This window comes from Microtus ochrogaster, unplaced genomic scaffold (assembly GCF_000317375.1).
Source record: "Microtus ochrogaster isolate Prairie Vole_2 unplaced genomic scaffold, MicOch1.0 UNK8, whole genome shotgun sequence".
NCBI classification, from domain to species: Eukaryota; Metazoa; Chordata; class Mammalia; order Rodentia; family Cricetidae; genus Microtus; species Microtus ochrogaster.
This window is the reverse complement of record NW_004949106.1, coordinates 4992999-5014889: the sequence shown is the minus strand read 5'-3', so window position 1 is coordinate 5014889 and position 21891 is coordinate 4992999. Positions and strand designations below refer to the sequence as shown.

Genomic DNA, 21891 nt, shown 5'->3' with positions numbered 1-21891 from the left:
TCATTTACAGAACAGTGACAGGGCTGGCTCAGGGCCCGCACAGAGAAGGGCACGGAGAGGAGTAAGAGTCAGTAAGACTAGACTAGCGATGAGATAATATTACAGGTGTAACTCTGTCATGTAAGAAGCATCATCTCAGATGCAGGGAAGGGATTTGGTGAGAATCAGTATTTCATGATGTAAACAAAATTAAGTAACAGTTTGAGTATAGAAGGGGCAAGTTTGGCTTTCTGGCAGGCGATTGTGATAACCCCGGCTGCCGTGGCGCTGAGTCGGGACCTGTGAATGTGATTCCTTTCTGGTTCAAGACTGCAGGGTGGCTAGACATCTTAGTATGGTGGCAGAGAAGGCACACAGGAAGGGTGGGGAAGTCACACTGTTCCTACCAAAGGACAGCAGAACTGATAAATGCTGCATTCCAGAAAATTTCAGGCTTCAGCTGACAAAAACATACAAGATGAGAAAGGAATTATGCCAGAAGTTCTATTCCAGTAGCTGCAGGTTGAAGGGGGAAATAGGGAAGACTTCTGTTTAAAATTAATCTTGTTGAAATCTTCTTAAAACCTGGCCAAAGCTGCAGTTCGGTGCAAGGTGGTTAGTGGCAGTCTTCATAGTACTAGAGAAAACTTCTAAAATTCATATGAGAGCGAAGACCCCAAAGCCGAAGCAGTCTGAAACAGCAGAGCAAAGCCAGAAGCAGAGGGCTCCAGCTAGGACTTCAGAACAGGCCGCAGAGCCACATGGCCAGGCCCTGCAGTAAATGGTGCTGGAATTCCTCAAGCAGAGGTTGAAACTAGACACTCATCTACGGAAATCAGAGGCCTGAGAACATAAAACTGCTAGGAAGAAACAAGGGGATCCTTTCCAGCTATTGGTCTAAACTGAGTTTTTCTAAGTATAGTACTCAAAAGTACGAGAAATGAAGATAAAATTGATCAGTGGTGTTGTAGTAAATGCAAAAGCCTCCTGGACAGCACACCTGCAGAACAGGAGAAAATCCTGAACATGATCATCTACCGGGATTCTGTCCTTCATAAGGAACTCAGAAGCACTTAGAGACCCTTACACTAATGGTCCCGTTGACAAACAGCCCAATAGGCATGTGTCTTAGAGTCGGAACTGCAGGGAAAGTCAGGGGTGTAGCTTAGGGGAGCACACCTGGCCTGTTTCTGAGGTACTTCCGAGAAGTGTAAACACAAACAACCCCACAGTAGGAAGTCTCTCCAGTAGTAACTAAGTACCATAAATAAAATAACAAGTGCTGAAGAGGATGTGGAGAAAGGAGAGTCTGCATACCATAAGAAGATGGGAAAACACTGCCGTCCAGTGAAAACTGTTTGGAGGCTCCTTGGGGAATTAAAAGGAAGCCCATCGTATGATCCACAAGCCCATGGCTAGATATACATTCAAAGGAGGTTAAGTCAGCATGTTGAGGAAGCAGCTGCAGGCCTGTGTTGGTGTAGCGCAGTAGCCAGGAAGTGTCCGCTTAGAAAGGCACAAGAAAAAATGCCTGTTTTTATTTCCAAGCTATTAGGAACCAGTGATTGTTGTATGTCACCTTACTAAATCCTCCCAAGATGCGTCCGTTTGTCAGGGCAGGTGTTGTATGTTCTCAGAAACGGGCTACAGGTTGAGATCTGGCTTAGGTTTGAGCCTTTCCATCCAGCAGACCCAGGGAAGGGGGAGGGAGATTCCACTGGGGTGAGAAAATAGCATGAAGACTAGGAGCTTCTGCTACTCTACAGCACCACAGTAGTAGCACTGCACGTAGTATTGGGTTGTAGAAAGTTCAATGCCTTGTGTTCTGTTCTTAAAGAAGATGGACTGAGCCAGTGAGATGGGTCAGCGGTCCAAAGGCTCAGCCTGACGACCTGAGTTCATACCCAGGACAATGGTGGAAGGAGAGACCCCCACTTTATCTCTGATCTCCACACACATACTAGCACACGTGTAAACACATTGACTGTACATTAAATAAAGATGTAGTGATCAATTAAAAAGTAACTTGTGTGATGTTAACACTAATTGCCCCCAATGGGTGTTAATAAGGGCATATTGTTGCTAATTATTGCTGTAGATTTTATACTAATACCTGTTTTTTTTCCCTCCCACAGGGAAAACAGAAATGGTTCATGAAGCAGAGCACAGAAGAATCAACTATTGGAAGAAAGCTTTCGGATCACAAGATAAACAACACACCAGATGCTGACTGGCTCCAACTCAAGCCACTTGCTGGTAGCCAACCATTCATTCCAATGAGAAACTTAAACTAGAAAGCGTGAACAGTTGTGTCTGTACAGAGTTTGACATTTCTTTTCTCTGTTGTTTTCCTCATGTGTTCTATCTTACACGAGTGTAGTGCTGTTCATGTATTTGGAAAAGGAAGATTTGCTACTTTAAAAGTACCTGAGGGAAACAAAGGATGGGTCAGGCACAATGGCGCTCACTCACCTATAATCTCAGCATCGGGGAGGCAGGGCCAGGAAGAGCTTCAGTAAGGCTACTTTGTTTCAATATCTCAAAAAGAAGAAACAAACTGCTAAGCCACCCTTTGTCCCAGCCAGAACAACTCCCCAGATGAGACAGGTAGATAGTGCCATCCCCCTGCCTCAGTCTTCCCAATGCTGGATCTGCAGGTGTGGAATGGATTACCATCCTCGAGGGGTACTATTTCTTGACAGTATACAGTTTTCTTTATATGTGATTGATTATAGGAGAAAAATGAAAGTTACCTCCATAGTTAATGGCTTCCCCTTGTACTTAAAATCTGCAAGCCCGGCTATCTGATGGAACGATGCAGCTCAGACGGTTTTCCTAACCCAGTTTTCCAGCTTACATTTGAATTTCTCTTTCCCCTCACTGTGTCAGTTAGCATGGGCGGCAGCCTCCTCCAGCTGTGCAACTCTCCCAGAAGACAGTTATTCACATCCTTGTCATTAACACATTCAAACAAAGATCTGTGGGCAGCTTTATCATTGGAGCAGGGGTATAGAGAGCTTGGCCTCCAGCCAACTGCCTTGGGCAGTTATTTAAATTTTAGCTGATAATTAGAAAAATTATTCTAATGAAATGACTTCTAAGGTATTTTAGGGAAACATGCACGTGTGAATGCATCTGCTAGACGAGCGGACCCTTCCTTCCCTGCAGGGACTGACGACTCGGTGGTTTCTGAAGACCGACTTAATGAGACCGAACTGACGGACTTGGAGGCCCAGCAGGAGTCGCCGCCGAAAACCTACCTGAGTGCCGAGGAGGAGAAGATCATGGCCCATTCTCAGAGTGACGGGCTCCACACCATTCACGAGCATGAGGTCCACGCGGCTTCACGGAACCACCACGGCGAGGACAAGGCCGTGCTGAGGAAACACAACCACCAGTGGCACCACAAGCACTCCCATCACTCGCACGGCCCCTGCCACTCCGGCTCGGACCTGAAAGAGACGGGCATAGCCAATATAGCCTGGATGGTGATCATGGGGGACGGCATCCACAACTTCAGTGACGGGCTCGCCATTGGTAAGCGGGGTGGAGCTTGCATTGCACCATACGGTTACATTTTACCTGGAAGTTTAAAATGTCTTGCCATACATTGCTGCAGTTTTTCTCATTGGGAAGTAAAAGATGAATTTTGGTAGTTTTTCTGACGCTAAACCAGTGTCTGCAGTGTATTTCTTAACGCACTTGCTTTCTCGGGGAAGTGCATTGCCTCGCTGCCTCCGTAGCACCGCGCTTGACGCGCATAGACATGCCTGCCAGAGTCTTGGATTTAATAAAGTTGTCACAGCTTTGGGGAGCAAAGAAGAGTTTCATATTGAACACTAACTGACCAGGACAGAGTTCTCTCTGGGATCTAGATTTTGTTAATCAGAAGTAGGCTTTGGTTTGTTAGAGAAAGCAGAAACCATGCTTTTCATAACCACAGTAGCCACCGACACTGAAGAATATAGATCCCGCTAGTGGGATGAGATCCTGCGTAGCAGTGTATGTTCAGAAGCCATGGTGGGTAAGATGGTGAGTAGCTAAGGAGTGGGAGAACCGGGAGCCCTGATCCTCACTGTCCGCTCTGCTCATATCCTCTCCAGGGGCAGCGTTCAGTGCTGGACTGACCGGAGGAATCAGTACTTCGATAGCTGTCTTCTGTCATGAGCTGCCGCATGAATTAGGTATGAGCCAACAGATTCTTCCTGGCTCTCATCAAATCTAGCTCGTCTCAGTTGTAAAATGCACTGAACTGTAGATAGCTTAAGACAGAAGATCTACTGGCAAGTGGAGCCTGCCATTGATGGCCAGGCACGTCCCAGTGTAAGACTGACAGCAACTGCTTCGTCAAAGAAGTCAGTGCCTGTGTGCTCTGCTTCCGTAACGACACTAGGGAATGCTGATGATCATAAATTAGAAGTGTTGTTTCTCAAACACCTGGTGATGCTATTAACACCCTTTTTGTTTCACTTACCATGTATGTTATATTTTCTTTAGTTTGTTTGGTTTTGGTTTTTCAAGACAGGGTTCTCTGTGTAGCCTGTCCTAGAACTCAGCGACTCCCAGAGATCCGCCTGCTTCTGCCTTCTGAGTGCTGGATTAAAGGCATGCGCCACTGCCACCCGGCACATTGTATTTTCTGGAAGAAGAGGGTGAAGTTTGCTACTACAAACATCCCGTGGTTTTAAACTCCTGTGACGTCTGAATTGCAGGGGATTTTGCGGTTCTCCTGAAAGCAGGCATGACTGTGAAGCAGGCGATCGTGTACAATCTGCTCTCCGCCATGATGGCTTACATAGGCATGCTCATCGGCACAGCTGTCGGCCAGTACGCCAACAACATCACCCTCTGGATCTTCGCCGTCACGGCAGGCATGTTCCTCTACGTGGCCTTGGTGGACATGGTAAGATGCTTTGGCTGTCTTTCTCTGTAATACTAACCTTGAAAGTAGAGTGCAGCTTCCAGAAATGGGAGACATCTTTGGAAGTGGCTGGAAACTTGATTTTAAAAGACTGTGACAACGTCAGTAATCATTAGAGAAAGGCATTTACCTTACAATGATTCCTTGGAGATGCTGAAAATTTCTAACCAACTAATGTATAACCAGGTAATAGCAGTATTTAGAGATGTGGTTACAGAATAATGGCACTTCTCAGGAGACCTTGCGATGTCGGGGTGGACATTTGTCACTGTTAGCCGAAGGAAGGACTCCTATGCGCACGCCAGTCTTTATGTCTGACTTCAGAGTTCATCAAGGCGCGGTTGTTTTCATTTTACTCCAGCGTCCAAATACGACAGACACAGCTTTGCTGTGGGGCTCAGTTTCCGTAGGTCTCATGTTTACCTCTAAGCAGACACTACCACACACGGACCTGCCAGCGTTTCACCGTCCTCCGCTATCTGTGCCCGCTTTTCTTCCTTAGCTCTCGTAACCCCGCCTCATTTCCATTCTGTGCCTCAGAGCGACCTCTCACCTCTCAGCCTGGCCTCGGTGCAGAGCCCACTAAGTCCTTGTGCCTTCATCTAGAGCTAGCACACCGAGCATTTGCCTTGATTTCTCAAGTTCTGCTCCACACGTAAGGGGACAGGTCTGGGGGACAGGCGCTACTGTCATCCTATTAGCTGTCGTCTGCCACTGGAGATGCAGCCATTATGGACGAAGACGGCCTGACCCTTGTACTAGGAAGCTAGAAATCAGAAGAAACATTTCAGAGTAAGAATTTGTGGGTTTTTTAAAAACAGTTTTGTTTTTTCCTTGATAATTATATACAATATACTTTGGACCTCTCGCCAGCTGCTCGCTGCTCCTTCCCAGCTTGGGTCAGAGTTGTGCACTGAACTCTGCGGTTTGCAACTGCAGAGAAGCTTGGGTCAGAGTTGTGCACTGAACTCTGCGGTTTGCAACTGCAGAGAAGCTGACTGAAAAGAGAACTGGAAGTCATTTTGTTCTGGTTTTTAATAAGAAATCTGGGACTAGTTTAAAGGAGATGGAAGAGTTGGTTGGCAGCAAGAGGAGCAGGTGTATGAGGCCCTCAGTCCAGTGAGAGCAGACGTCTCTGACTGTTCTCCTGGGGAATAACGGCAGGTGACGGCTGTCTGTACCCTAAGCAGGCAAACAGGACAGAGCTGTTCTCTGCCAGGGTGCGGATGGGTCAGACACTGGCGCAGGCACAGAAGCAGCACACTCCCTGCGTGTATTTTCTAGCACATCGTCAACATAAAATGACTAATTAGCAGGAATAGTATCCACGGCCTGTGTGGACTTGTCAGAGAAAGGCTCTCGCCACCAGGCCTGGGACCAGAACTCTCGGGAACACCTCGAGTTCTCAGGGCGGGCGGTTTGCCTTGAATGTTAATGAAGATTACTTACCTAAAGCATTTGAAGCCAGTCCCACAGGTATTGGCAATAAGCAGAAGCTCTCCGCCCTGAGAACTCGGGGTGTGCGGTTCCGCTTGAGGGTCCTAAGGGAGCCTCCGTGGAAATGCCTGCTTAGGACTTTGGGCAGTGCTGTTTATGACTGAATACATCTATATTATTATATAGACATAAATATATATATCCATATATATTTAATATTTTAGTGTGTGTTAGTGGTGTCACCCTAACAAGGGTCCTTAGGAGTGCCAGGCAGACTGTACCCAGAGCCCCACCTCCGTGAGTATACCTAAGTGCCGTGTCCCAGTCAGTGCTGTCAGCTCCTCACTGTGCTTACAGCAGTCGTGTTAGCCTTCGGGGTGAAATCTGAGTGGCTGAGACCAGCATTATTCTAGTCCCACACAGTGGAACCCAGAGTGCAGTCTGTGAACCATTCTGTATTAGGGAGGGAGAAGGAAGAGAAACAGTGCCATAGAGCAGTCTTACGAGAACCAAATGCCTCGCTAACTTCTCTCTCCTTTCAGCTCCCAGAGATGCTGCATGGTGACGGTGACAACGAGGAGCATGGCTTCTGTCCAGTCGGGCAGTTCATTCTTCAGAATTTAGGACTACTGTTTGGATTTGCCATCATGCTGGTGATCGCCCTCTATGAAGACAAAATTGTGTTTGACATCCAGTTCTGACCATTCCCGGGTTGACTGCGAGAATGTCCGTGCAGCTTGCCTCTGTTCCTTGTCCTACGCACATTGCTCAGGGAAGTCAGCGGCCTGCACTACTCACAGGTCCCGTGGGGTCGGGCCTCACCACGCAGACTGGTGCTCAGTGCTGTCTGCTCTGCGTGAATGGGCCTTTGAAAAACAGTTGTGATAAAGACAGGAGGAAATGGGACTCCATGAACCAATGTTGATAGACGTATAAGACTTTAAAAAAGAGAGAATCATATAAAACACTACTAGTCTTTTTATTAGTAGAAACTTCTGTGGCTATGCAGAAATAGAAATTAAACCAAAAAAAATCATTTAAAGTTTAAAAATATTTTAAATGGACTTGGAGCAGACATTTTTGTGTGTATGAATGAATTCTAGTGTCCTTTAATTCAGCCCCGTATATACATATGGGATTAATAGGGATCAACTCAACACAACTTGGAAACTGCATAAAGTCGACTTTAGGAGTTAGAGGGAAGGCCAGGCTGCGTTAGAGTATGGATTTAGCATTGGGAAAAGCCCGTATTCTTGAATCTAGAGTTACTATTTTTGTATATATTTGCATAGTGTTCAAACTTGCAGCTGAAACTACTGAAATTTGTGATTGTATGTTTGTGTGAACTTCACTTTAATGAAAGATTCTTAATGGTTCTTTGCATTACTATACTTGGTGTTGGGGTTATTTTCTTTTGTAACTTTGTTTTGATTTGTGGGGATGAGTCAGCATGTACAAGATATGTTTTTCTTAAAATTACCATTCTAGAAAATATCAAAGGTGTGGCATTCCAGCTCCCTCGTACCAACAATTGGAAAACTTAAGTTCTGAGTGTTCGTGTTACTTTACCGGTTTTGCATTGGAACTCAGAGCACATGCTGTGGCTGGCAGTAAAATCCAAGTTTGCCATGCTTATCGTCTGTATATAACATGTCGGCTAAACAGTTACTGCACTGGTACCATGACTGAGGTGGTACCAAGTACGTGATTAAGCCAAAATCACTTTATCATTTTGTGCCAAGATACACTGTTGGTGCCTGGGGCAGAATAGTCTGTGTTTGATGCCTGCTCTTACACCACTGGACAAGTGATGTCTGAGAAGTGTGTGCCATGTTGAGCCTGACTGTTACCCAGTAACTTGTAGACTAGTCATGTGCAGATATCTCTGTTCATACCTCATGCCATTCGCTCCTCACTTCTGCAAGGAACCTGTGTCTGAACCGTGTGCAGCTAGCTTTACTTTACCTGCGTGGCAGTCAGGAGAGCCCTTGGGGAAAAGAGACAACAAACTGTCAGAGCCAAACCCCGTCCATTCCATTTTAAATGTTTTCATTCAATCCTTTCCCCAGTTCTTTTCCGCTTTCTCTGTGAATTAAAGACAAAAACAAGAGTCTGAGAGCAGCGCGTGCATGCAGTGTTAGCGGACACTCGTCAGTACTCATTATGTTCTAAGCGAGGGTGCCTCGGTGTGTTTCTCCTGTAATTTATCCTTTTCTGAGCCCCCGCTCCCCTGAAGTAGTGGTCTGTCCACGTTTTCAGCCCTGGGCAGAGCTAGGACGGTCCTGGCCTCATTGCTTGGCCGTTTGAGCAGCCTGCTGAAAGGTGCTGGCCTACTGAGAACTGCCAACTTCAAGTGACTTACATATTTTGCTTTCAAAACCAAGATACGTTTGTGGTTCATTTTTGAGCTTTACACCCCAGAAGGATTGTGCATCCCAGCAGTAAATCTGCTTCATTTAAAACAACGGCTAGAATAGTCCATTTTGAAATGCCTGATTTAAAGCCGATCAGTTATGCTTACAGTATAGAAAGTTTGTCTTTCTTTGCTAGATCTTCTTAACCGTTTAGGAGAGCTTTAACAGTTGCTGCTAGTATTTTGCTAGGGTTCCACCAGTATTTAGTTTTTGCACCCTTCTAATCTATACTCTCAGGTCTCACTAGACAATCCTAATTCCACTACATTTCTGTCTGGCTCCAACATTCCACTTGGCTTGAGCAGTCTGGTTCTACCATGCGCTTGTTGGAGGTCCCCAATGTTACCTGTCCAGTGCTGTCACCGTGTGACACCCATATGGACTTGGCGCTGTCACATTGCATTCAGTCAGCTGTGGTTCTGCTTAGAAACACTACAGTTACCGATGCAGTGTGAACCCTTCCATGACCAGGGAGTCGGCGGCTCAGATGTGATTATGGTCCCGCAAGGTGATACTTGCTAAAATATCTAAACATTTTGTTGTTGTTGTTGTAACTGAATCATTTTTTTTAAATTTTTAAAGCTGGAAGTGATCAAATGCTGGTTTTTTTTTTTTTTCATTGTCAACAGTGGTGTGTCATTTTATATATGTTCCTAATGCTTACGGAACTCTCCCAAAATAAAGTTCTTCAGAAAGAGAAGCAAAGCGCACCGGTGTGCTTCTCAGTCTGTCTCTGAACATTCAGTGCGCGTTTTCACGAGACTTCACAGAGGCCGGAATACAGTCGCCATTGAGAGTGCTACGCTAGTTCGGTTTATTGAAGTCCAAACAAAGTCTAAACAGTACCACGTGATCTACTCAGTCTGAAGAGGGAGGCGACGCCTTCCAGCTAGGCGTTGAGCTGGCACAGCAGGGCCACACCCCGTCCGATCCAGTGCTCCTTGGGCTGGTCGGAGGGGAGAATCATGGCGATCACGAAATTGGTGGAGTGGCCCGTGGTGGACAGCGTGCCTCTCCTCTCACTTGTTTTGTACAGGGGAGCCACGTAGCTCGGCCTTTTGGGTATGTCCGACCTCTTACAGGGTTTTAGCCACATCTGGAAGAGAGGACAGACACCTCTTTCAGTCAGACAGAGCTACCCTGATGGTCCCAGAGTAAGGTTACATCTAAAGACCTGAAGCCATTCTGCTCAGATACAAAGACTACAGAATGAAAGGGAAAGTTCCCTCTGTTAGAGACACACTGCCCGCTCGTGTTTATTTGGCCTCTGTTTGGCTTAAGTTTACTGGGATAGCCTGGGAAATATTCTCCTTTTTACACCTTTCTATAAAGGAAATATTCTTAGTGAACTTTAAGCTATGACCCATATTTGTGTTGGAGCTGCGTGGGTCATGGTTTTTCAGCAGTTTGTATGCACAGTAAGCATAGTTAATGCATAAAATACTGCACTGTGCCCATAACAAGGGCAGTAATGCTTAAAAAACACATTACCCGCTGTTCGCCACCAGCTCTAGTTTTCCTGGGGTGAAAACTGGTTATGTTTTCAAAGAGATATGCCACTGTTTATGCTAGTTTAAACTAGCAACAAATTCTGACGAGTCTTCTTGGGAGGGTGGACAGCAGTATCTAACAAAACCACCATCTTATGGAAACAGCCATACTGTGTGCAAGACGGCACAGTGGAAGCCCATGCTGACTCAGCTGCTTCTCCACAAGAACTAAAGCCCGTAGGAGCTGCACCTGGAGCTGGGAAAGCGCTGGAATTCGGGATCCGAACACAAAATCCTGAGAGACCAGCCCAGTTCCACAGCTCTAAGAGGGGCTCATCGCCAGCAAATGCCCAGACAGGCACTGAAGTCCCCAGGTCTTTCGAGGTGCAGCCTAGGGAGATGAGACCCGTCAGGGTGCTATAGCCGACAGCCAGTCTAAGGAGGAACCTGATTGACGGGTTACTCTAAGGGTCAGAAACCTTCACTACTCCCATCTCCGGAACCCCAGTGCCGTTCTCCAACGCATTGGCTCAGCGGGAGAACAGCTCCCCCGAGGTTACTACACGGTGGTGAGCGGGTGATGAGAAGGGAGGGAGCCAAGGGCCCAGTCCCCCCACAAGGACCAGGATGCTCTAGGAAGGGTGGGAAAGATTCTACTGCCTCCCTGCCTGCCTAGTTTCAGCCAAACCGGTCCCAGCCGTAGCCCTGCTAGAGTCAAAGTCTTACTATAGCCAATTCAAGTTAAAGAAATGGGGAGAATAAAGTCAGGAAACACGACCAAAGAGACAGCTAAAACTGCCCAACATATATTCCCGCTCCCCCTCCTGGGAGAGCCTCCCCCATGGCCCGCTGATTGATAGTCACTGGTGGGCACCGCTGCTGAAGCAATCTGGGAGAAAAGCTCCTGAACCCGCGAAAACACTTCTCTGGGGACCCGCTGGAGGATTAACTGCTGCGTAGGCACATCCCACTGCACTTGGCCTGGGAGCCTGCATGAACAGCCTCTTGCTTGTCTGGCTCCTGACAAGGAAGAGTGAGCACCTCAGAGGGCGGGGCAATGCTCCGTCACTCCCTGGGAAGCCACCCGACCCCTGCAGTGTCCAATCAAAGGTCCTGCTCAGACCCTTCACCATTGTGGGAGCAGCCAAGACTGGAGTCCGTTCAGATAGCAGAGCCAGCGTCGACCGTAGACACCGTCTGACTCTCAAGTCTGTATGCCCTGCCCAAACTCAACCACAGAGAAGCTACAAGGAGACCGTGCCGCAGCACCAGCTGGACGGGAACTCTGAGCTGAGCAGAATGAACCGTCACTCTAAGACACAGCTGTAAGAGACAGCCATATTCTCGGAAGGCTATCCCACGTGAGTGGTAGGGATACCCATTTCAATAGCCGCACAGATTTCAACACAGAAAAACAAGAAGTGGTGTAAATATTTTAAAATAATACTTCCAGAAAATAACTCCTTGGTAACAGATTCCAAAGATCCTGCTGCTGCTGCTGCTGCTGATAAGGCGCCCGATAGATTCAAAGGAATGGTTGTTAAAAAGCTTAGTGGGAGGGCTGGGGTGTGGGTGAGTGGGCACAGAGCTGACTTAGGAATTCAAGGTCACCCTCAGCCATCTTGAGCTGTGTGAAACCCTGTATCCAAACAAAGGGGGAAAAAATCCCTCAATGACAAATGAAATCCAAGATGATATACATTAAAAAAAAATTAGGAAGACAATGCAGATATGAACAGGGAACTCATCAAACGAAGACAGGAAGGCTGTGAGTTCAAGACTACCCTGGACTGCAGGGTAAGATCATCTCTTAGAGTCAAAGGTAATGCAGCTGCGAGTCCCAAACCAGACTTGCTTAAGCCGATATACCAAAAATAGTGGCCTTTCAGAATATCATACTCAAAAGATAATGAAAGAGAACGAGACAGGATGAAAAGACTACAGGATCTTGGAAGCGCCACTCAAATCAAATGCCTGAATAACTGGCATACTTGAAGGAGAAAAAAATAAAGACAGAAAACCTATTCAATAAAACAAGAGCAGGAAGCTTCCCTAGTCTGAAAAACACGTGTATTCATAGATAGGAAGTCTTAGATTCCCAAAAGTCATGGCCAGAAAAGATCCCAGTAACACATAGTTGAAAGGCCAAAAGCACAGTACAAAGGAGGGGTGTTGCGTGTGTGTGTGTGTGTGCGTGTGTGTGTGTGTGTGTTGTGTGTGTGTTGTGTGTGTGTTGTGTGTGTGTTGTGTGTGTGTGCGCCCATCTGTGCAGCTGTGCATGCCTAGAGGGGCCAAAAGAACATTAGACATCTTCCTTTATCATGCTCCAATTTGGTTTTTGAAGTATGAGCTGTATTTGGTCTTGAAGCTCACTGCAGGCTGGCTCGCAAGCTCCTGGGTCTGTCTGCCTCCCTCCCCCAACATGGTTGCAGGTGTGTGCCATACCTGGGGTTTTACCTAGGATTTGAACTCAGGTCTTCTTGCTTTTCAGTACAGCAAGTATTCTGACCCATGAAACCATCTCATTACACCCAGAGGTAGTTTTACAAACTACAGAGGAGAGCACCAACACGCACTGAAGGGAAGTTCTAGAATTCCCAGCAGAAGCCTACCAGTCCAGGGGACATGAGATAACACATTTGAGTCTAGAGAGAAAACGATTACTTCTCACGTCTTATATCTAGGAGGCTGTCCTTTAGAGTTATCAGAATCCTGTGAGGAGAATCCCAGGTGCTTATGAGAAAACCCCCCCAAAAAACAAGATTTATGACCTCATTTTCTTCAAAACATGGGATTGTTCTTGGAATGGGTTTCCGTGCTCCTGCCAGATGTAGCAGACAGGAGTGAGTTTACTTCAGAGAGCTCATTACAGCTGGCTACTATTGTTTACTTTATGCCTCTGTGGATAAGCATGCTTTTGCTACGTGTGGCTTGCCCTTGTGGGTGGACACTTTACTAGGGTGACTCTTGGTCCTCAGAGTCTAAGTTGTCTGAGGCTCAGAATAAAGTTGGTTGTGGCGTGACACTTTAGTCTGCCTCGTTCATCAGCTCTGTTCTCTCGGGTCCCACTGCCTCTGGAACAGTAAACAAGAATGAAGAAACAAAGACTTTCCAGGATAAACAGAAACTCAGGCAATTTATGATCACAAGGCACATATTACTAAAGATGATGGCAAAAAAAAAAAAACCCTACACTAAAAGAAAAAAGCAGTCATCGTGAGCACATGAAGTATAAACTCCACTGGAAGAGTGGGTACGCTCGTGAGAAATCCAAAACATCAAGGTATCAATACAAGAAATCATCAAGCCCCAGAGATGACCACAGAGAAGACCGGAAGAATCCAACAATACCGTAAACAGAAGAAAGCAGAGGCCATGACAGGCATTAACGTACCTTTCAGAACTCTGGATGAACGTGGCCTTAACTCTCCACTTAAATGATACAGATTGTTGGATGAATTGAAAGCCAGACCCAAAACATGCTGCCCACAAGAAGCGTGCCTCGAACGAAAAGATAAACAGACTTAAATGAAAGGGTGGACAATGACATCCTCAGCAAACAGGATTCCAGACCAGGGATGAGAAGACAAGACTAAGAAGACAGAGAGACAAAGGGCGCTGCCCAACAGTCACGGGATCAATTCATCAAGAAGATGTATTATTTATAAATACACATGCATATAATAGCAGTGCCCAATTTTATGTGCATGGGTGTTTTGCCTGCATGTGTGCCTCCCTGAGGGTGTCAGATCTTGGAATTACAGATATACATGCAGGCAAAATACCATGTGAGCTGCCATGTGGGGGCTGGGAATTGAACCCGGGTCCTCTAGAGGAGCAGTCAGAGTTCTCGCTCACTGAGCCATCTCTCCGGCAGATTTTATGCTGTACCCAATTTTATCACACAACACTACCGGGCAAAAAGGGAGCACGGGCTCCAATGCAACAACAGCAGGGGATGTCAGCACCCCATGCTCGCCAGGGGACAGTCATCCAGATAAAGCATCCGCACGGAAAAACCAGAGTTAATGTACGCAGCAGGTAAATGAATTTTTACACTTGCTGAACATTCCCCCCGCCCCCGCCCCGAAGCTCTAGGACGCGCGCACTTTCCAACAGCACTCAGAGCGCTTTTCGCGTGTCCACGACCACGCAGCGCATCTGTACAGGGTTGCAGCACCTTTCTCTCCTTAGCATTTCCCATCCTCCCCCTGGTCCCCTGGCCTTTAATTGCACCTGGGTCTTCTTTCTTTCCTTTTTTAAGGTTTGTTTCTTTTCTATTTTTAAAGTCCTTGGTGATCTAATACACTACCTGCTGTTCTTTCTTTGTGGTCCTCCATTGCCCATCTGTCCACACAGCCCTGGTGAAGCCATTCTTCCCAGCAAGGCCTTCTTACCATGGTGTTCTTATTGCTCAGCCCACCGAGTCTGTGGCTGCCTGCACGGACCATGGGCCGCTCATCGGTGGCTATCTAACCACGGAAGAGAAGGGCTCGCCCTGAGCCATCCTATCGTTGTCTGGAGAACCTGAGCCTGAGTCATCAGGAATTCTAGCTTAGTTTCTCCCTTGACTCTGTATGTTGTTAGGGAGTGCCTTCTTCCCTCTTTTTCCTGTATGTGTTACTTATGCGTGTAATATTGTTCACATGCATGCGAGCACACACGTATGTGCTGCTGTACCCACAACTGCATGTGTGTCCATGCCTGAGGCTGATATCTGGAATCTCAATGACTATCTCAGTTTATTTTTGAGATGGGGTCTGTCAGTCAGACACAGAGCTCCCGGGATAAACTAGTGACAGCTCCTCGCAGAACTAGAAACACCTGAAGTTCCTTTGAGAGCCCAGGTGGCCCGGAAAAAGCAATGAAACGGGAAGCAAAAGCAGCAACGCTGGGGCTTCACGCCCGCTGCTTCAAGAAGCAGATTAAGGCCAGCAGCGTGGCGTTCACACGGGTGGCACAGAGCACGGAAGCAGAATGGAAAACCCAGAGTCCCCGTGCATCGGCAGCCACCTGGCCTTGACGAGAGTGCCAAAATGTACGTCAAAGACCATTCCTTCAGAAGACTGCTTTCTTTTCTGTCTGTTTTGTTTTTAAAGACAGGGTTTCTCTGTGTAGCCTTGGCTATCCTAGAACTTGCTCTGTAGACCAGGCTGGCCTCGAACTCATAGAGAACTGCTTGCCTCTGCCTCCTGAGTCCTGGGATTAAAGGTGCGTGCCACCACCACCCGATTAGAAAGCCCATTTTCTTAGTGTAAGTTACGGCTCTGTAAAATCATATGGAAGTTCTTTTAAAAAAGTAAAATAGGACTACTGTATGATCCAGCTAGACCATGCTTGGGTATGTATATATCCAAAGTAATGAAGTCAACATGAAAAAATGATTGCATGCCCAAATTTGTTGCAACACCATACAATAAAGCTAGAATAGGGGATAGGCTTGGAGGAAATATGACACATATATATGTATGTATATGTATATATAATGCATTCTCTCTCCACACATATGTATATGTGCACGTGTGTATATATATATATATATTCAATAGATAGATGAAGATATACGTTATATGTGTGTATATATGCAAGAGATAGATGAAAATAGATAGATAGACAGACAGACAGACGATAGATGCCATAAATAGTAACAAAATCATTCACAACAAAGTGTTTGTTGGAACCAGAGAATACCAGGGTAAGTGAGATGAGGCAGCTGTGGAGAGTCACTGGTACATTCTCCATTGCGTGCAGAGACAAGAGCAGCAGCAACACGGACAGTGGATATAAACAGGACAGAGGTGACTAAGGATCAGAGATGGCGTCTCTGAGAGGGGACAAGAGTAGGAGGAAAGCAGATGGGCGTGTCAAGGTACAATATACGGATGTACGGAAACACCACAGTGAACCCCAATGTCCGGATACTATGTATTAGCAATTATAGTCTTCCCCAGTTCTCAAAGCAGTTGTGCAAAACACGATTTTCTCATTTGAATAAAAACACAGCATAGTTCCGTTCCTCTATGAGCTACAATTCACCCATGTTCTTTTCAGTCATTAGGCAAGTTCCCAGAATATGAACATGCAATTTATCGTAGAACACAGCCAGCCTTCAGAACAAGGCCAGCTGACCTTTGACTTATGAGGGCAAAGAACAAACTATAACCATAAGCATCTTTTAGAATCTGACCAAATTAATTTATCTCCTAGTAATGAGCAGTCCTTGAGGCGAATGACTTGACCTCCCCCTGTTCAGAACCCTCCATTAGGGTCCTTAGGTCAAAACAGGATCACACGAAGAAGCCAGTGACTAAGACCCAGGGGTGCCCACCCCTCTCAAATCATTGCGGAATCTGAAACATGGAGGTGGCAAGCTGTTTATGCGGCTTCGCTATAACATAGCTCTCGAAACACTCAACTTGGATGTACTTCATTTTAAGCAGAGAGGAGAGTTTTCTGATGAGAATTTTTAGCTTGCATTGACTTGTCTAGAAGAATTGTTATCCATTTGTGGGTACACTCCTCCCACTTCCTGCGAGCTGATTAAGGATGTCCTCACCAGAGAAAAGAATCGCAACCCCAGCCAACTCCTGAAACGGCCGATATTCCACTTTGGGAGCCTCACGTCCTACAGCTTCTCTGCCCAGCGTATCTCAGTAACACACAGAGGCGGATCTGGACGGACCTCTTGGGTCTGAACCAGCCCCACCCTTTGCAGCTGCTCTGGTGACCTTTTCCCTGTGTCTAAGCAGCTTACAGAATCCTACAATGCATGTGACTCTGATAGCCTATGTTTTATCACAGCATCCTGGATGTGCTCTTCCAATTGTGTAAAAATCTATTTTGCCATGACGCGGTTACTCAAAGGCGCAATCGCACGCCGGTGCTCCTCACCACCTACGAGTTCTTTATTTGTAAGTTTCATGGGACACCGGAATTCATTTCTCATCCTAGAGCCATCCCTGGCAGCACTTCTGTGGTCATCAGCTGACGTGGGCTTTGGGTTGTCTCTATCCCACACTTCATCGTGGCTGTGGCTGAACCAGGGAAGCCCTGCTCGCTTACTTCAGCTCTCCCAACTGTAAAGAACTATGTTCTTCACGGTCTGCTTAGTGCTCCGTTAGGAACATTCTTGTGTTGGTTTGTTGGCATTCCATTCTTTAAAATAACTCACTGGCAAGAGGCTGCAGGACAGCCCAGGGTTCCTGCGTGCAAGAAGGCTGAGGGATGAGCATCCAGTGAGAATCACAGTGCTACAGACCATGAGTCAGGCAACCAACCAACAAGGTATAGCAAATGAGTTCCCTTTAAACAGAACAACGTATAGCAAATGAGTTTCCTTTAAACAGAACACTTTAAACAGAAACAATACACTAGTATATATCACTTAACCAGCAAAAATTCTGAGACGCAGAACCTCAATCCAGAATCCCACTTAGAGCAAATCGACGCAATAATTCAGCATTGGGAGCAGCTTCACAGAACAAGAACAGACTGTATGTGCATATAACCACAGGCAGAGGCACGAGTACCGGCCCTTAGCAAATACTAACCACAGGAACTGGGTCATAGAGAACTTTAGGATGCGATTCTGCAAGTTTCTTGATCTTCCTGTTCCAGGAAGCGCCATCTAGGAACAATCCGTGGATGTAGACACCTAAGTAACAAAGAAATTTTCAATGTTAATGCTCCAAGACACGTGCGGACTGAGTTCCGAATCTGAAATTCCTTTTCAGGGGAACCAGACCAGTGCATAGTGGCAGGCATAGATTCTCTGGTTCCCTCCTTACTACCTCTGTTCCTACTAGTCAGTACTTTCCAGTAACGACAGAGTTACCTAGATGTGACTAGCAATTCAGGTAACAGGAACCATAGGCAGTATGCCTGGAATTCCCGACACCAAACATCAATGAACTCACGGCGGCTTCCTGCATTCAAGGTGACATCTAGTTATTGATTACTGAGTTATTAACCTTTGGAGACAAGGTCTCAGGGTAGCCACAGACCAAACTGGCCACAAACTCTCCATGCTCCTGCCTCAGCGTCCCAAGTGCTAGCTCGAACACCTTGGCTCTGTCTTCCTCTGAGGCACACACGGGAAACCCTGGCTTGTAAAGTCAGTACACGAGAAGTAGACAAATCTTACAGGTATAAAAGGAGGAAGGCTGAAGGGGGGCAGAAGTTAGGAGGAAATTCAGATTCCAGCCTCAGCTACACTCAGTGTGCTGACTCTTCTCCCGGGGTCCTGGGAGAAAGGGAAAATTCCATCCTCCCAGGCCTTCCTGTGGTGTCTCATTTTTGCTCCGGTAATTTATGAAGTGGGATGAAATACGCTGGCATGGCAAACACCCAGCATGGATAGAAGCGCATTTTTGTATTAAAAATGTACAAGTATGTTTATGTGCATGCAAAATAAATTTTGTAACTTAAAAATGTCTATCCTCACCGTTATGCTGGGGTGGCCATGTGGATAGTAGGGATTTGCTGAGCTCCGATTGCTTCTCTTTACAGAGCGGTTTTGGAACACCAAGTAATCCGTACTGATTATTGCCTAAATTGTGTTTTACGTGCTACTCCCCCAGTAGATAACTCTAAATTTTTGGTGCCTGGTAATCTCGATTTCCCCTAGAGCTCACTTAGTAACAGTGAGCTGACCACTGTTACTGACCAGGCACAGAAAAGGACTCTGTAGAAGCTCAGCGCTCAGGGTATGCAGTTCCACAGTGTGAACATGGAAATTTAGCTAGTTCAAAAACTTCACGCGGTACTTTCGTAACTTAAATCCTTTAGCTGGCTCTAGTTCCACTCAGACATCGCCTGGGATTGGCCCTTTCCATCATGCATGAGAACGACATTGAGAAAGGTTAGGAGGAAAAACTCTGGGCTCCCGAATGAAGAATTAACCACAATCTCATCACACTTTCCGGGAGATGGGCGCTGGTTTTAAGCTTCTTCCTGGCACGCTCAGGACAGTAGGCTGGGAAAAGAGCAATTGAGCGTGGGGCCAGATGGCCTGCGTTTAAGTCTTATCTCAGGCCAATGCCACCTTGAGTCCTTGGGGAAGTTACTGAGCCTCCCTGAGCCCAGGGTCCGGTCTCTACTTCACAAAGGCAGCCCAGTGTCTTTACTGTAGGGCTACTGCAAAGAGTATAAAGGCTGAGCAGTTTCTGTGGCACAGCCGTGGACCAGAGCAACACCACGCGGGGGAGGAGGCTCTTTGACTTCCTTCCCCTCTGAGCTTTTTGGCTCCCCTCCCCTGTCTTTTCTTTACAACAAATCTCTCTCCTTCCTGGCATGTTCCTCAACCTGTCTAGATGAACCGAATTTTATGAGAACAAGGGCTCAGATTATTATTATTATTTTTTTTTTTTTTTTTTTTTTTTTTTTTTACAGAAGTAACCTGTGTGAAGGGTTGTTTCATAAGCTTACACAGTAAAGGAAATAAGTGAAACAACATGCCAAGGAGCTGATAGACTTCTGAGATTCAGCAATGAGCACAGCAGTAAGAAACTACTAAAATCAAATGCATCACTAACAAGGGGACTCCAAACACTGGTTAGAGTCAGGACGTGTGTAGGCACCTGCTCGTGGGGGACGTGTGAACAGTCATAACACAGCCTGTGTGCCATTGGTCTGCTCCCCTGTGTGCTCAGTGTCCTTAAAGACATTCCTGCCGTGAAATATCGGAATAAGGGGTGGTGTCCAATCTTGGGCTAGCTTCCAGAACTTGCGGTGAGCTTCAGCTCCATGTTGTTTTGGGACTTCCACTGTATGCCTCTGAGGGTCCGGTGCCGCCAGAGACCGAGGAGGGAAGGGTGAGGCCAGACAGGGTGACACTCTGTGTTGGTGTCGTCACGGGAAAGACAACAAACGTGAACCCGTGAGTCGTGGTGGAATGGGCCAGTGTTGCCTAAGAAGAGTCAGCATGAGAAGGAAGGTGACAAACTGGCGCGGAGGCCCAGGCAAAGGGGAAACTGAGTGGATTGTTCGTGAGGAAGGAGCGGGGAGAGTCACAGGGTCCTGGCTGCATGCTGGTGTTATTTACTGAAATTAATTATACGCCCTGTGAGTCTGGGGGATATAAAAGCAGAGATGACATGCTGGTAATTATGGGGACAGCCTTCTGGACCACAGAGGACGCATCTTGCAAGGAGCTATATTCAAAGACATAAAAATGGATTAGGTCACCTGGGAAGAGGATGGCTTACTAAACAGAAATTCTTCAAGGCCTTTGTCCTCGGAGACTCCTGCAGCCCAAGGAGCATAAGCCAGCGTGAGTCACAAATCCAGACAACAAGGAAAAGAAAACCAGTGGACCACGTCCTCAAAACAAAAGGAGGAAAAGTGTGTCTGGGAAGATAATCATGGCAAAAGAAATTGCTAAGAAGCTGATAGCGAGACAAAGGGGGATGCAGCTGGGTCTGTCAACACGGACACCCTCAGTAACTCTGAGGAGAATGAGCATCTTTGGAGAGCAGAGGATGAAAAGCAGAAGACGCACAGCCGAGAACGGGGATCTCACGCAAGGCCAGGCTTCTGAGACATTCTGCTGTTAGAAAGGACAGGATCAGGACAGGACCGCAGGGGGTATCAAGACAATGGCAAAGTTCTTCGATTGCTTCTAAGACTAGAAATGACAGAACACAGGTGTGGTTAGGGAACTCCCCATCCATGGGTCTGCTGATTCTGGAAAGAGGAGGGGCGCTGTTCAAGGAGCAAGGCTCTGCAGGAGGAAGGGAAAGAGGTCTGGATTCCCAGGAAGTACAGAGGTGCACAGGTTCGCAAATTTGGTGGTGCTAACAGCTGTTTCTTAGCCTCCTAATGTTTGCGAGGATGCGGTGAGAGAGGAGGGCATTGTGCAGGCGAGAAAGCACGTGTTTGTTTTGGGAGCGAGAAGGCGAGTTTCCCAGAGCGCATCAGGACAGCCTCACATCACCAAAACCTTGAGCACCTGGCACGGTAAGGCGAGGCGATCATCAGGCACTGCTGGGACCGCGTCCACTGGTCAACGTGTCCCACGTGAACAGACACGGCCACAAAAGCCTACATTGGTCTAGTTGATCGTCAGTGCCTGCCGGTGTGGACCAGTGATGACCGGGGAAGCAGAGCAGTTGAGACAGGGTGTATAAGGAGTCACTGAAAGACTGACTCCATTCATTTACAGTCAGTGCCGTTTGGGGAAAATTTGGTCCTTTTTGACTTTTTTTTGCTTTTCAAAAGGAACATTTATTTGAAGTGGTGGCCTTGTCCACTGAATTCCCATTTTGCTTATTTTGTGTTGACGCATGCTGATCACCTTTGACTTATTTTGCATGTGTGAGTGTGTGCGTGCATGCATGCCAAGGCACACGTGGAAGTTGGAAGAGAGCTTGTGGGATTCAGTTCTTTGCACCGTGTGGATAGCGAGAACTGAACTTAGGTTGTCAGGCGTGGCAAAACGTACCCTTTCTCACTGAACCATCTCGCTGGCCACCACTAAATTTACAATAAAGCATCCCAGCATCATAAAGTATTTAAGATACAACAGCCAGGAAACGGAATGTCTCTTCATAATCACCCTCCCAGCCTTCAAATGTTTCCAGGTCCTCAAACCTCGGGTAAGAGCAATTGCGGCTCAAGCCTGAGAACCTGTGATCGGAACCCAGCATCCATG

At 46.8% G+C, this 21891-nt stretch overlaps 2 protein-coding genes across 3 annotated transcripts in view; one reads left to right on the top strand and one right to left on the bottom strand.

The window, feature by feature from the left end:
• The window catches only part of Slc39a10 (solute carrier family 39 member 10), a 113022-nt gene extending 103561 nt beyond the window's left edge, over nt 1-9461 (top strand). For both annotated transcript variants that reach the window (XM_026788863.1, XM_005366362.3), the window contains exons 6-10: nt 2115-2235; nt 3148-3516; nt 4083-4163; nt 4692-4882; nt 6880-9461. In XM_026788863.1, coding sequence (XP_026644664.1) covers nt 2115-2235; nt 3148-3516; nt 4083-4163; nt 4692-4882; nt 6880-7038 — 921 coding nt within the window. In that variant the 3' untranslated portion in view covers nt 7039-9461. The remainder of the gene's footprint in view (nt 1-2114; nt 2236-3147; nt 3517-4082; nt 4164-4691; nt 4883-6879) is intronic.
• Nucleotides 9462-9548: 87 nt separating this feature from the next.
• Dnah7 (dynein axonemal heavy chain 7) overlaps nt 9549-21891 on the bottom strand; it is a 195148-nt gene continuing 182805 nt past the window's right edge. Inside the window, exons 63-64 of the mRNA XM_013353465.2 lie at nt 17792-17895; nt 9549-9847 (exon numbers count right to left, since the gene is read on the bottom strand). Of these exons, the coding sequence (XP_013208919.1) occupies nt 9641-9847; nt 17792-17895 (311 nt within the window). The 3' untranslated portion in view covers nt 9549-9640. The remainder of the gene's footprint in view (nt 9848-17791; nt 17896-21891) is intronic.